Source organism: Myodes glareolus, chromosome 3, assembly GCF_982192425.1.
Source record: "Myodes glareolus chromosome 3, mMyoGla1.1, whole genome shotgun sequence".
Taxonomy (NCBI): Eukaryota; Metazoa; Chordata; class Mammalia; order Rodentia; family Cricetidae; genus Myodes; species Myodes glareolus.
Genome location: NC_142028.1, coordinates 124,924,261 through 124,940,473, shown reverse-complemented (window position 1 = coordinate 124,940,473; position 16,213 = coordinate 124,924,261). Strand labels below are relative to the sequence as shown.

The 16,213-nt window shown below is 38.1% G+C and overlaps 1 protein-coding gene across 4 annotated transcripts in view; it reads right to left on the bottom strand.

The window, feature by feature from the left end:
• Positions 1–16,213, bottom strand: part of Astn2 (astrotactin 2) — a 979,028-nt gene that overhangs the window by 595,182 nt on the left and 367,633 nt on the right. For all 4 annotated transcript variants that reach the window (XM_048459341.3, XM_085686116.2, XM_085686117.2 and 1 more), the window contains one exon: positions 4,800–4,946. In XM_048459341.3, the coding sequence (XP_048315298.3) occupies positions 4,800–4,946 (147 nt within the window). The remainder of the gene's footprint in view (positions 1–4,799; positions 4,947–16,213) is intronic.

The window sequence follows — 16,213 nt, the reverse complement described above, 5'->3', positions numbered from 1 at the left end:
TTAGTTCAAGAGTTAAATGAAGACATCTAAGTAACTAAGTTGTATATAATAAGATATACAACAGATGTGTTCAATAATTTTAGCTTCCCTTTTAATACACAGCAAATCCTAGATCAGGGAACCTATGCTAGACTGGAACTATGTCATATAATTAATCTAAATAGATCATTCATTTACATGAAGTCTCTTTTATTGTCTTTCCATATTGAGTGGAGATAGCCTATCTTAGAAGGGATATTTCTAGAGATGTGTAAGCTGACATCTTAGCTAAGAATGGATCTCAATATTAGCTGATAACTATTTGTCAATTATACATAGCAGTATTGATGAGGATTAACCTCTGTTACTAGGGAAAATACACCATCCACCTTGATGGCAGAAAACTCACATTGTATTCAGTGCTGTGTGAAACTACTGGCGTTAGTCATGGTCTCAGACAGACCCACCTGCGGGACACGGGGAAGCTGTGGGGAAAGGGAACGCTTCTGCATTGCTGCTGGGAGTGCCGCGGGTACAGCCCCTTTGGATGTCAGTATGGCGATTTCTCAGAAAATTAGGAAACTGCCGTCCTCAAGACCCAGTAACAGCACTTTTGGGTATATATCCAAAGGATGCTCAATCGTGCCACAAGGACATGTGCTCAATTATGTTCATAGCAGCCTTGTTTGTCATAGTCAGAACCTCAAAACAGCCTAAATGCTCCTTGACCAAAGAATGGATAAGAAAAATGTGGTACATTTACACAGCAGAAAAAATAATGACAGCTTGAATTTTGCAGGAAAATGGGTGGAGCTAGAAAACATTATTTTGAGTGAGGTAACCCATACACAGAAAGACAACGATCACATGTACTCACTCATAGGTGGTTTTTAAACATAAATCAAAGAAAGTCAGCGTACAAACCACAATCCCAGAGAACTTAAACAACAATGGGGACACTAGGAGAGACTTAGATAGATCTAATCTACATGGGAAGTAGAAAGTATAAAAAGACAAGATCTCCTGAGTAAATTGGGAGCATGGGGACCTTGGGGGAGGGTTCAAGGGAGAAGAGGAGAGGCAGAGAGGGGAGCAGAGAAAAATGTAGAGCTCAATAAATATCAATAAAAATGTATAAAAATAGATACGTGAAGAGGAAACTAAACAGCTTCATGAAGACTCCCAGAGGCCCCGAGGAGTGACTACATGTGCTGCATGGAGAGAGTCAGACTTACAGAGATACTGGCAGATAGTATGGTTTGAAAAGAAAGTCTCACCAAAAGGCTCATGTGTTGCATATAGCGTCCCCAAATGGTAATACAATCATTAAATCAGAGAGTGAATAATGAACATTCTTATGGAATCAAATGACCCATAACTGTAACACATCATAGTGGCATTATTGGGAGGTCAGGTATAGTTGGAGGAAGTAAGTCACTGGGTGGGGAGTACACCTTCCAAGGATGCACATTACCCCTTCTGCTCTGTTTACTCTCTAGTTGACCCAAGATGAGCACTTTTGATCGGCCACACCTTTCTTCTATGATGTTACAACGTTGCTAGAGGCATGAAGAAATAGAGGCAGGTGTTCATGAATGGAAATTCTGAAACTATGAGCCACAAAACATCTCTCATCTTTTAAGCTGTTTACCTGAGGCATTCATTGGTTATGATCATGGAAAAATAACATATATCATATCTCTCAAAATTCCATTGAGACACCACATAGCCCTCATAAATACCAGACTCTGCCTGCAGAGTCTGATTAACTAGTTCCTAGGGGTGATTAGACACATACAGATGACTTATAGATAGCAGCTAGAGAAAAATGTTGAATTCGGTAAGCCTATAAACAAATTTATACATTGCTTCAGTGTGTGCTTAGCCGACAAAAGCCACTCGTGGCCCTGACAGAGTCGGGAGGAGGGAGGAAGGGTAAGAGTTGTCAAAGGCTTGGATGGCAACTGTGTCAGTATCGATTGCTCCTGCTAGCTGGACTCTGGAAAAGTGCTATGTCATTTTGACCTTTTCCCCATAATGGGCAGAAAGCATCAAGTATAACTATAAAGAAACACAAGGTCAGAATTCATTTTCTTCTGAAGACGGGACACATTAGTCAGTCCCATCTAACACTTCCATCCTGTGGACGACTCAGTGAATAAGGTGGATTGAGAGAGAAAGGACCAACACATTGGCAGTGTGGAGTCCATGGAGACAGAGAAAAGGGATGAAAGCTGCCATAGCAATATGGTCCTTAGGAAATCAGGATTCTACTGAAGTTTCTTAGAGTTGACATGAGCTGCTCTTCTGACGGGCCTCATTGTGGTTTCTTCCCCCACATACCCAGTTATTTTAAGGAAACTATATATAATCTAATTATATAAATATAGGTAAAATATTATTTAACTTTACACCCTCAATCTGTGCTTAGATAGTTAAGATAGGTCATTATGCATTTATGCCTGTCAGTGCAAAACGATGGCAGTGGTTCATGAGCATGCGCAGTGGCATCACATCCTTCTGCCTTGTCACAGCCTGCTTTCTCTAGGAACTAGAGCAGTACCTGTCCCCCTACACAAACAAACGATCTTTTCTAGACTCTCCTTTACTCCGAAGAAGACTGGCTTTATCAAGGAGTCCCTGTTCCTTCTGTGTCAGCCGTGGATAGGAAGGACCTTGTGGGGCTATTATTGAAAGGATACGACGAACAACATAAGCAGAGTTTCTGAGATAGGAGGACTTGAGGTCAAACTGGGAAACGAGGTAAAACCTCATCCTCTTGACTTAAAGTGCTACCTGAATTTAGTACTCCCATAGACCCGGAGAAGATGGATGATCATGGTGTGTTCCTGTTTTGAATTGGGAAAGTCACTTCCATATAGTAGGGAGATACATCCCAGTTTCTGAATTATCTTTAATTTCTCCCTATAGGGGCAGTATTGTATTTTGACCACCAAAATTTTATACACCTTTTTAAGGTATCATTTTATTTTCCTGTTCTCCAGATAGAGGCTATGCAAAAATTTGCCAACTACCAGAAGAAGTAGGTTCCACCCTCACATATCCCTATGAGTCCAATGGAACTATCACCCCAACTTTGTACATACAAAGACCCAGCCAAAAAAGGGGAACTTAGAAAAGATAACAAACATTTGAGTTAAGGTCTGTATCATTTTTATCTCTGTGGTCTTAGTCATTGAGCTGTTTTACCCCAGCATTGTAGTTAGTCTCTTATGACAAACATTTCTACGTGTGTGCAAATTAATAACTAAAACTTGGGTATCCCTGTCTCTTAAAACATAGCAGCTAGTGAATAGTGCCGGGTGAGTGACAGGTGTGTGGAGCTGGTCAAAGGCCACTCACAATAGTATGAATTTTCACTGTAGTTTTATCCAGCTCATATTTGTCCTTACAATCCTTCCATCTTAATTTTGTAGCCAAACATGGACTCTGGCAATTTGTCTAGCCCTGAACTCTGTAACTTAATTCCCTATGTTTTCTTGTGAATTCTGTTTCTTCTATCTTCTTTTGCCAGTCTATCTGCTTGCCTGTCTCTCTCCTATCTCTCTGATACACACACACACACACACACACACACACACACACACAGACTTATATGTACATATGATTCAATAGGGATAAAACAGGAGGTTTGTACACAGATTTGAAAAAAAAAACTGGTGCTCAGAATGTGTACAGTGACAATTTTACACTACCTTCAAAGTAATTTAGGTGTGTATATGGTAAATGAATAAAGAATTAAGTTGGTTTACCGATGGAGGAGAGTTCATCCTGTACACTCCATGTCCTGCATAATTATTAGCTACAAATTATTCTAGACAAATAGAAACAATGTCTTCAGTTTGTCTTTAGTTGTCTATACAGTGTTGAACCCACCAATCTTCAGTGGATAATTCCAAACCCATGATCAAAAAGATATCCTTGGCTGAACTCGACGGTCACAAAACAAAGAGACGTGAATGTGAGGCAGGAACTCGTAGTGGGATACGGAGTGTCACGGGTGGGAAGTGAGAGTGACCAGAATACAGTGTAAATGAGTATGAAGATGTCAAAGAACATGTTTTAAATATTAAGGACCAAAATGCAAAATAAGTTGTATACTCACAAATATCTTTTTAAAGTAACCATGCTAAACTTTTCACAGCTCTGATAGTAAGGTGAGGAGAAAGGTTTGGGGAGTAGGTGCCGGCACACCCCACTGGAGGAAACAAATTCCATGGATGTCTTTCGAGGGCACTTTAGCAATAGACATCGAGCATCTTAATCAGTTCCTTGGACACATTTTGCTAATGACCATGGTGACTACAGTGTCTCATTAATTCAGTTTAATTGGGTGAAGAATAAATGGTATAATTTTGCAAGAAACTTGTTATAGAGAAGAAAATATGAATATTTCTTAAACCACTAAAATGTTCTAGTAAAAATCATGCAGCTTTCATTGTCATATGCTTTTAATTACCTAACACCCTTTGTGGGGTATTTTAAATTTGAGACCAGATTGAGATGCTTGATCAAACTCTAAGATTTTCCTAAGGAATCCATTCCTTCTTCACTCAATTTTTTTGAAATCTTCCTTTAGCTAATAAACCTTAATCGCAAACATATAGTAAAATCACCCTTAAATTTAATTCTAATAATCAGGCATTTCAATAAGCACTTATTTCAATAAGTGCTTCTTCTAGACCCATGGAATGCCCCTTTCTTCCTGTGCTGTAAGTTTGTGCCATGCATGGTGATATTGACCACCGGGGTACAAGGTGACAGGAAGTTATAGGTCATTTTCAATGTTGGGCTCTTACCATCTGCAATGAAGTGCTCAGGCACATGCAAAGTCACCTTCACAGTAAGTGGACAGGACATCTGGTTGCCACACACCATTGCCAAGACGCAGGAACTCACAGCAACCAGTGTCAAGGCTGTCTTGTTCACTGGGCTTTTCAATAAACCTGGAAAAGAAATATACAAAGATATAACTCCATTGCATGAGGATATGGGGATAAGTGTGGAGGCAAGTGATCTTATAGTTCTCTAGTGTGGATATTAATCAAGAGGAAAAGGAAAAGAAAACAGAAGGAGTAAGGGAAGGCTGAAGGGAGGTAGGAGTAAAGAGAGAAGAAGGAAAGAAGACTTGAAATTGGGATGAGGCTATGTTGTGTGGTACTTGAGAAGATTTAAAGGGAATAATTGGAGGTGGACATTTTTACAAATGCACAAAATCCTCCAGAACAAAGAGAAATTAATAAATAAAACATAAAATGTTATGACAGAGCGCTGGAGACAAACCATGTTTTCAAATCTCTTAGTCGGTTTTGACTTAAATATCTGAAAATAGGCTTGCTGTTTCTTTTGGAGAAAAATAAAGAAACCAGCATCTAAAAGTCAGCAATCCTACCATTCCAATTTAGATGGTGCTGCTGATAATAACAGTAGAGCATTCAACTCCCTTAGAAAGTAGTGAAAATACATTATGTGATTGCACTTACTAGGAGGTAGGAGAACAAAGTTGATATTTGAGGGAAGACTATTCTGCATTCAAAATTGAGGCGTATTCCTTCTTCTGTCTTGGATTTAAAATGTTACCAGAAGCCCTATGTATTGCAAGTTTGATTCCATAGTAACCCAGGTTACTGGGATCTAAAAAAGTGATTGGTTATAAGTAGCCTATCCTTATCAACAGATAAATGCATTCATTCATGAGTTCACAGTTGGAGGAACTGTTGGTGAGGAGGTAAAGACCTAGGTAGAGGAAGTAGAACATGTGGTTGAGACACGTCCTAGAAGGGTATTTCTTATCTTTGACCCTTTCCTCCCCATTCTACTGTTCTCTTCGATTCCCAGTCACAATGAGATCTAGAAACCATGAAACCAAACGTCGAGCCAGAATGAATCTGCCCAACTATATGTTTATTTTGTTGTGTATTTTGTCAGAGCTTTGTAAAGTTGACAATACATTTCTCATTGGCTACATGAGTTGCTTCATTCTCCAAACCTCTATTTCCTGGCATCCTAGACAGTTTTGTCAACTTACCACAAACTAGAGTCACCTGAAAAAAGGGACCCTCAATTTAAAAATTTCCTCCATCAGGTCATTTTTTGGGGCTTCTTTAGGGACATTCTCTTGGCTGTTTGATAATAGAGAAAGGTCTAGCTTACTTTGAACAGAGCCACACATAGACGGGCAGTCTTAGATTGGATAAGGAAGGAAGCTGAGCAAGTCAGAGGAAGTAAGCCAGGAAAGAGTATCATTCGGTCTTATTTGCTTCAATTCCATCCTCCATATTCCTGCCTTGAGTTCTTCCCCTGACTTCCCTTCATGATAGACTCTAACTTATAAGCTTAGACAAACTGTTTCCTCTCTAAGAAGTTCTTGGTCATAGTTTTATCAGAGTAGCAGAAAGTAACAAGACTATTTGTCATACATGCTAAGGATAATATTAAATACCTCACAGGACTGGCATAATGATTACATGATGATGCATATATAATACCTGCCATACAGAAACATTTCACAGTCAGAAACTGTTTAGAATAATTCAATTTCACCAGCATGGACTGAATACTTAATTTGTGAAACTCACATGTCACAGAAAAGAATGGAATATTCCATGATTTTGGAAATGACAGAGACAGAAAATTGCTTGCTTTGAGCAAAAAAACCTGAGTTTAATTTCTAGAACACGCATTTTTAAAAAATCAGCATGGTGGTATACAACTGTGATCCCAGGACTGGGAGAAAGAGAGAGAGGCAGACTCTTGGTGCTCACTGGTCAGCAAATATAGCCTACAAGGCAAGTTCTAGATTCCAGGACAATGAGAGACCATATCTAAAAAATCAAGGTGACAGACCCTGAAGAACAGCTGTGGTTGAGTTGTGGCCTTCCTATGCATGAGCACATGAGTATGTGTGTATCCAGAGACAACTCCATCTGCACGCATATGAACACGTCCTTACAATGCCCACCATAGACTATCCATTACTCTTCAGGATTTTATATACATACTAGGAGAAACAGACTTGTCCTCTGTTGTAATAGGAGCAGCGGGCTGCATTCCTGCCACCCGGCTCCCGGCTAGCTTTACACCCGAAATAGCAATACACAAATTGTATTCATTTAAACACTGCCTGACCTATTATATCTAACCTCTTATTGGCTAACTCTCACATATTAGTTTAACCCATATCTAGAAATCTGTGAATCACCACGGGGTCATGGTTTACTGGAAAAGATTCAGCATGTCTGACTCTGGCGACTTCATGGCAGCTCTCTGCCTCTGCCTTCTTTCACCCAGTATTCTGTTCTGTATACTCCACCTGTCTAAGCTTCTGTCCTATCAAAAGGCCAAGGCAGTCTCTTTATTTAACCAATGAAAGCAACACATAGAAAGAAGACACTCCTACACCAGTCTTCCCCTCATTAGATTCCTAAATAAACTGTATTAAAACCTAGACAGAAGAGCAGAGTGTGTGAAGGAGAATTCTGCATGGGTAAATTAAGTAATTTTGTGGAAATAGTGGAGAAAGTAGATTAGCTTACATGACCAGCAGTGTTCTGAGGCCAGTAAACAATGACATGACTCCCCTCTGACCCTCATTCTTTGAGCTTTTCTTTTTGCCTCTACTTTCAAGGTTTAGATCACTGACTTTACACGGTATTTTTCAAATTTTGTTTACCTCTTCAATTGGGAAATTGTATATATGTCTGAGGCCATCCACATACATGCCAAATACAACTCATTAAAAAAATATATTTTCTCAAATTTCCCTCTTGTTCTAGACTTTTTCATTACTGAATGTATTACCATTTAGATGACTACATGCTTAGATGTCATAATTGGGGCTTTATATTCCCTCTTTACTTTTATTTTTTAAAGTTTTTAAAAGTTTTTTAAGTTAAAAATATTTTAATGAGTTATTTACCACTGTGTACTGACACAGATTTTAATTCAATTTTACTTATTTGTGTTCTTGATCAGGGACACACATTGGGAAAAAATTTAAAGTACTGTTTGACTAAAATTGTTTCAAGGGAATGGTTTAGTTGATTGTACAGGATGATACTATGCACTGGACTGTGTCCTGAAAGTTCATGTATGGAAGCCCAACCTCAATTGTGACTTACTGGAAAGGAATATTTTAAGTTTAAATGTGGGGAAGTAGTTTAAACAAACTCATAATGCAGTTTTTGCTTTAAGAGAAGAAAAGGGGGGAGCTGTGGGACAATGGTCTTATACCCTTTAAAGATTTGACACTTGCATTGGTACAATAAAACACTGATTGGCCAGGAGCCAGGCAGGAAGTATAGGCAGGGAGATCAGAATAGGAGAATTCTGGGATGAAGAAAGGCTCAGTCTGCAGTCATCACTCAGATACAGAGAAAGCAAGATGAGAATGCCTCATTGATAAAAGGTACAAGCCATGTGGCTAAAATAGACAAGAATTATGGGTTAATTTAAGATGTAAGAGTTAGTTAACAAGAAAGCCTGAGCTATTAGGACAACCAGTTTATAATTAATTTAGGCCTCTGTGTGTTTCTTTGGGACTGAATGACTGTGGGACTGGGCAGGACAGAAACCTCTATCATCAAAAATCTTCTAGTCTGGCTTTCCTTTGCTGGAACAAAATATTAATCATGGCAAATGTTTGGTAGGCAAGGGTTTAATCTAGCTTACAATGTCTGGCCATAGTTCATAATTAAGGGGAGTCAGCATCCACTTTTTTTATGAAGCTGATATTTTTAGCAACCCTTCCTCCATTCCTTCTGTTGCCTGCTTGTAGGATGAGAAAGGTGTTGGCATATATGTCAGCTCACTCTTTGCTGAAACCCTTGGAGCTATTTCATGGCATCTGTCCACAGCATGTGGTCCACATTCATCACCCTGACATCCACAGCATTTCACAAAGACCCTCACATTCAGATCTCATGTGCTTTCTGCTACGTGGCCCAGGAGCTAATGGAACGGAATTTCTGAGAAACCCTTACATTAAGCAATATCATTATGCTTTCCACATCATGTATTGTTTCTTCAACTATTATTCCAGCTGTTCCCTTATCCCTATCCCTTGTCATCCTTGTTTAAGATTCACAGTAAATGTAATTTCTTCATATTTCCCTGAGAAAATAATGCTAAATATTTTTTTACCAATAACTTGTTATAAGGCTCATATATTTGAATACTTGGTCATCAGTTGGTAAATTGTTTGAAAAACATTATAAGGTTTGGTCTTCTTGGAGGAGGTTTGTCACTGGGGTAGACTTTATTGCTTGAACACTTGACAAACTTCTTGAACATCATCCAAATGCCTAACACGATTTTTGAAACATGGTAGCATTTTAGTACCTACATAATCACTTCCAGAAGTAAAGTAATATTGTCACACAGCATATTATGAGTACTGACCAATCAAAAAGGATGCCAATTAGCATAACCATCCTAATGGGATCCAGTATAACAAGGGCCATCATGGCATCTTACTTTGGAATTTTATGGATATCTATTTTCTATTAATAAACAGTGAATTGCTTGATGAAAAAAATCACATATCCTGCACCTGTGCCTCTTTCATGCACAGCTCATACCTGAGATTTAGAAGTTGCTCAGTTTAAGAAAATGATTCTTGTCTTTCTTCCAAGTTCCAAGGCAATGTGTCACAGAGAAGGAGCTAGTCACACATTTGTAGCTATTACACTTGTAGGATGAAGGGTAAATGAAAGAAAAAATTAAATTATAGATGGTTCTGGTGGTGTCAAGAGATGGGATATTCCTAAAACTTAAAATTGCTGCAGGGTAAAAAGAAAGAACAAATTTTATTTCTTATTTGAGTGTCTCAAAAGTTTAATGTACCAATTTTAGTAACTCTACAACATGCATAAGCTATCATCAATGTTCTCCAGGAGAAAAAAGGTACATGAGGGGCTAGAGGTGTACACGGAGCTCACCTTAAATAGCTACTATACCGCTCTACACCTCAGTACTTCACACATAACAGTCGCGGCAATTTCTATTCAAGTGTCTGTAGAGTCTTTGCTTGGACAAGGTACATGAAAGAAAAAGTCTAGTGTGAAAAAGTTCTTAGATAAATAGAGTCTGAGTGGTGGGGTGCAAGTAGTGTTTGGAACTGGTGGCTTGGGAGAGAATGTCAGTAATAGTTTGATTAGAATGACCCCTATATGCTTATATACGTTGTCCTTAGTTGGTAAATATGTTTGGAAAGGATTAGGAGATGTCGACTTGTCAGTGGAAGTGTTTTACTGGGAAGTGAGGTTTCAAAAGACTTGTGCTATTACCAGTTAACTCTGTTTCCCTTATGTTTGCCTGCTATTCCAATATCACATCAACTTACAGCCATAATGGCCATGGACTCTAATATTCAACTGTATGCCCCAATTAGTTGCTTTTAAAGATAAGTTGCTCTGGTCATAATGTTTTATAACAACAACAGGAAAGAAACTAAGATGACATCTCATCAATGTCACGTAAACATAGCCTTAACCACTGAGAAATCATTCTCTTTTCCTAGTTCAAGCAGCAGTAGATATAAATGGGACCAAGATTATTTTTTCCCTATCAGGAATTCTACCTGGATACATAAAGCTGACTCCAAGGTGAGGAAGATTCCCAAGGGCCAGGACAGAGATTGCTCTCACTTTTTCAGCGAGCCATCATTGAACTAGTCTTATCCCCCAGGACATGGAATCCTTCAACATAACCCAGGGTCTTTAGGAGTCATCATGGAAAGGGAAAGTTATATTAGTTTATTGGCTGTTTTTTTCCCTAAGAAACAGTGATAAATGGCCTATACATTAAGCCTGCTGAGAGAACTAATGGCAGCAGCTTTTATACAAGGCTTTATACTTATTGTGGCACATAGTAGGCACTTAGCAGCATAACAATTTCTAAGCCGGATGCAGGAATCCTCCTGCCATGGTTTCTGTAATTATTTACATCTGTTTCTAACACACTCTCAGAAAATGTAAAGAATTGCTTGATTCTTTGCAGAAACAGAAGACAAAGAATAGACAGTAAAGGGGGAATTTATACAATGAAGGACAAAGTAGGAGAAAGAATGTGAACAGCATCCCAGGGCAGCCATTTACTAAGAAAAATGTCTGAATCACTACAGCTGTTCCTGAAGATCAAGAGGAAGGTCAGGTGGCACTATGGCCAGATGCTGATGAATCAGCCCCTATGGATCGGGGAATTGTCCGGGAAACAGAAAACTTCAGAGGAGGACAGAAGCAAAGTTGACTTCTTAAGACTTTTTGACCAAAGGAACTGATCATAAACACTTACATTAAGTTAAGTTGTTTAGAGAGCAGACATTTAAAAATTATTTATCTCATAGTAGCCCCCATGAAAGTTACTTCATTGCTCCAGCAAGAAGCAGAGATAGGACATAAAACTCTCCAGTTCCTGAGTGATTACTACAACATGAACACTCTAACCTTGTATGTATTCATGTACATTTCACCAAGACTCCCCTTTTTTATCTATACATCCATATGTTCATTCATCCATTCTTCTATCCAATGTGGTTATATTGAACCTCACGTTTTTCAAGGTACCATTGAAGGCATGAAGTAGCTGATAGTAAACAAAACAGCCAATGTCATCGAAGTTTCCATGTAAGAGGGAGAATCACCTCATTTAATTCTCACAGCAGTTACTACCATTTCTACTTTCCAGAAAGGTACTAAGAAATATAATTACTTGCCCAAGATTACTCAGTTCCTGTGTTGAAGACTAGACAGAACCACTCCTGTTGGAACAGAGACTCTTATCTCCCACTCCAACATGGCATAAAGATCATTACCTCATCATGTAATAAAGGTTCCATGGAACTATGGATCATATAGTTATAGGAAACATAGATTTGCTGAATGGACATTTCCATGTTCAACTCCTATTCTAACCACAAAAATCTCTGTGTGACACTTGAAAATTGATTCAACCATAGCTAGTAAAAAACAAACAAACAAAACAATACAAAAACAAAAATTCTGCATCTGAAAATGGGCAGAGTGATTGTCTTTCATAACCATCATGAAACCAAAATTACATCAATGTAATTAGAACCAAATTTCAGTGAATGCTTATAGTGGCATTTCAATTGTATATTAATAAATGGAGAATGCTTGAAGATCTGAGAGTAAAACAGCCCCAACTTTTAGTCTTCTAAACCAGGTTATGGTAACACACACCTTTAATCCCAGTAGCCATAATAACACACACCTTAAATCCCAGTAGCCACAATGACATGCACCTTCCATACCCGTGGTGTATGTTTTTAGTCCCAGCCCTAGAAAGGAATATAAAACGGGAGGAGACAGCTCTCAGACTCAATCTCCTTATGAGATTCCTGGAGGCAGGATCTGCATTTCAGACTGAGGTAGAGGCAAGAGGCAGTGGTTGGCTGTTTTTCTTTGCAGATCTTCAGGTTGAACCTCAATATCTGACCCCAAGTTTTTATTAATTGTGCTTCATTTGGCAGTCATTTTTGGGGGGTAGTAATTCACAAAAATGCTGTTTGCCTGAGGCTTTTTAGCCATCAGCCCAGGACAGGGCTGTAACTGGAATTGCAGCTCGAGAAATCAGAAGCCAAATTTAGCTACCTGGATTCAGGAGAAAAACTAATGCTCCCAGCTCCCATTTACCCCAACTTAGCTTCCATGTAAAGATGAAAAATACACAGAGAATCTGGATACTGTATGTTATTGTGTTGTCTTTGAATTGTTTAAATAGTGAGGAAGAAACTACAGTTGCTAAAAGACATTTGGGTATAAATGCTGCAAGATTAATCCTTGTTGTATATTTTAAAAATGAATTGGATTTAAAATTTTTCATTAAAAAGATATGCTACTTTGGACAAGAGATTTTGATTTATTTCCACATGAAATGAGGGGCTCTGGCTTCGTTCTTGGTTAAGAAAATGAGGTTTCATCAAAATACCTTGACTTCAAAATAAAAAGATATGTTACTTTGGAAAGGAGGTTTTGTTTCTCTTCCTACAGAAAATGAGATCCAGTAGGTTCATTCCAGGTTAAAAAAAAAATAAGGTTTGATCAAAGAAGACCCCCTGAAAAATCTCCAATGGGAACAGATGACCCAGATGATGCAATGTTTCAGAGAACATTTGTTGCAGTTTCCTCTGAGTTCTACAATCAAAATAGACTCAAGATGGCTGGCTGAAATGATCCAGCCTCACAGAATACTCCAGCAATAACTTGACCATAATCATAAATTTTCTTTGACTCCACAAAAGATTATCAATGTCCCCAATCAATAGGAATCAGCCTAGAAAACTATGCCCACATTCACTCCCCAAATAGATTATGGATGTTTGCTTATGTTTAATGTGTTGGTTACAAGTTATTATGGACAATGGTCAGGAAAAAAGCTAAACAAATAAATTAGATTCAAGATTCAAGGTTCTTATTTTGAAAAAAAAAATAACAACAGGCCAGGCAATGGTGACACATGCCTTTCATCCCAGCACTTGGGAGGCTGAAGTAGGCAAATATGTGAGTTCAAGGTCAGCCTGGTCCACAGAGCAAGCTCCAGGACAGGCTCCATAGTTCCTGAGAAATCCTTTCTCAAAAAAACAAAGAAAGAAAGGAATGAAGAAAGGAAGGAAGGAAGGAAATAAGTAAGGAAGAAAGAAAGAAAGAAAGAGAGAGAGAGAGAGGAAGAAAAGAAAGACAAAGAAGAAAGGAAGTAAAAGAAAAGGGTTATAAATATGATAAGATAAAAGGGTTGATTATTGAATCTACTTTGAAAAGAAAAAGGGAAGAATATAGACATGATAAGATATAAAGAGATTATTGAATCTACTTTTAAAAAGCAACTTCTAGTTTTAAATGTTTTGCATTGAGTAGAACTTTTGTATATTGTATATTGATACAAATTTGAGATTAATTTTGTTAAAACATACTGTATATATTTCTAATCTTGTTCAAGGTATTATACCTACAGTTCATTTAACAATGTAATGAAAATTTCTAATCTTTGAAAATTATTACTACCAAATGTTTAGGATAATAAAGAAATGTAGGTCAGTAGTTAATCACCTAGTATAATCAAACTTGTAGTCACATTAGGTATGTTTTCAAGGTCCAACAAAGATATAATTTTGATAAATAGGTCATCTTCAAACACTTCAGAGATCTACAAAATATGGAACTTAAGATGTCTTAATAACCTAGGTTCTTCTTTTTTATGACAATGAGACATGTCTGTTCCTGGCAGCACCAATCTTCAGAGAAGACAATGGGCACTGAAGAAACTCCACATGGAGTTTCTTTGTCGCAAAAGTAAGCCACGGGCAAGAAGATGCCCTGCCTTGACTGCTGAAATTATGCTGTCCTAATTAAATAAACAGGACACAAAATATCCTGCTCCACAGAAAAGTCTGTCAAATATGCTAAGCCTGCAGGCTGAATATGGATTCCCCAATGTTGCAGACTAACTTTGGGTGACTGTTCAGGCAGCCAGCTGTTTCTGTCATTACTCACATTTTTAGAAGACACTTGCTTGCACTTAACTGCTTACTCAGTTAATATTATTATTCCCTTCTTGAGTCTTGAAGGGGGTTGAAGATTAGATGCTATAGTTAAAGTTATCAGACACAGAAAGCAAGTTATGACAGAAAGTAAATTATGTATAATATTTTAGACTAACCAACATAGTATAGATACGAAATATTTTCTCTGAATATGTCAAATGTAAATTGACTAGACATTGCCGATGTTTATTATTTATATATATTGTATATGGTCATTGTACTTATTGTACATAATTTTCTTATATTAGTTGTAGCCTTCTTTTATTTTAGACAAAAAGAGGAAATGTAGTGGTATTTCATTGCATTTTAATAAAAATAATGAATGCCTAAAGATCTGAGAGTAAAACAGTCCTACTGGTTAGCCTTAGAGACCAGATTATAGTAGCACACAGTTTTAATCCCAGTAGCCACAATGATATGCACCTTTAATCCCAGTAGCTACAATGACATGCACCTTTAATCCCAGAGTTGCACACTTTTAATCCCAGCCTTAGAGATTATTATAAAATGGGGGGAGCCAGCTCACAGACAGTCTCATTTTGACATTCCTGGAGGCAGGATCCCCATTTCAGACTGAGATCAATGTAAGGAGTCAGTAGTGGCTCTTTTGCTTTTCAGATATTCAGGTTGAACCCTAGTTTATGACCCTGAGTTTTTACTATTTGTGCTTCAGATGGTAATTCCAAGCCCTACTATGAGTGTCTGCAGATGCCTAGTACCAGGTTTTGACTTGGATCCCCTTTTGCAGTCTCCTTACTGATCACTGCCCAAAGAAGGTGCTAAGTACCATGGATGGGATTCCTCTGGGACAGATTGATTGTTGCAGCAGAAAGCAAATAATACGATTTCCCTTTCATTTCTCTCCCTTGAATCCCCCACCTTCTCTCATGGCTGATGAGAGTGGCTAAAATGTATGCTTGAGAAAGTCAATCAGAAATTCCTTGGCATCATTGATTCGCATACTCCCTATAATTGGGAGTTTGGCTCTTAGTTTGGAAATACCAAGTTGTAAGAAAAAAATTAAACTAAGTTAAATTTGGAGTTAAATCAATCACATTTTATAATGGATAAAATAGATGTTACCTTATCCGACCTCTGTGTGTGAAAAACTTAAAGTTGCTCTATTCTCATTAGTTCCTTCCTCCTCATAGCTGCAAAAGATGGAAGTTTAGGTCAAAAGTGTGGGGTCAATTTATTTACGTGGAAAGTATTGTATTGGGGAGAAGGACAGGGACACTGAAAATGCAGGACATTAGTTGGAGGAGCCTAGGAGATAGAAAAGTTAGGAAGATGAGTAGAAAGAAACTGGCTTTTGATTCGAAACATGAAAGTTTAAAATCAAACTTTTAAATTTAATGATTCCCTGACTTTTGACAGAGTATATAAATTGTTCTCTTTTTCTTTCTATCCTTACATTTGTGTCTGTATAAGTCTATACCATATAGGTCCCTACAGAGACCAGGAGAAGGTGTTGGATCCCCTGATGCTGGTGTCACCTGACGTGGATAGTGGGAAGCCAACTCAGATTCTCTGAAAGAGAGTCAGTGCTCTTAACCATGGAACCATCTCTCCAGCCACACAAAGTTCTAAGCTCCTTACTTTTAGGATATGCACAATGGTAGTGATAATCTCTGCCTAGGAGAGAAGCTATGG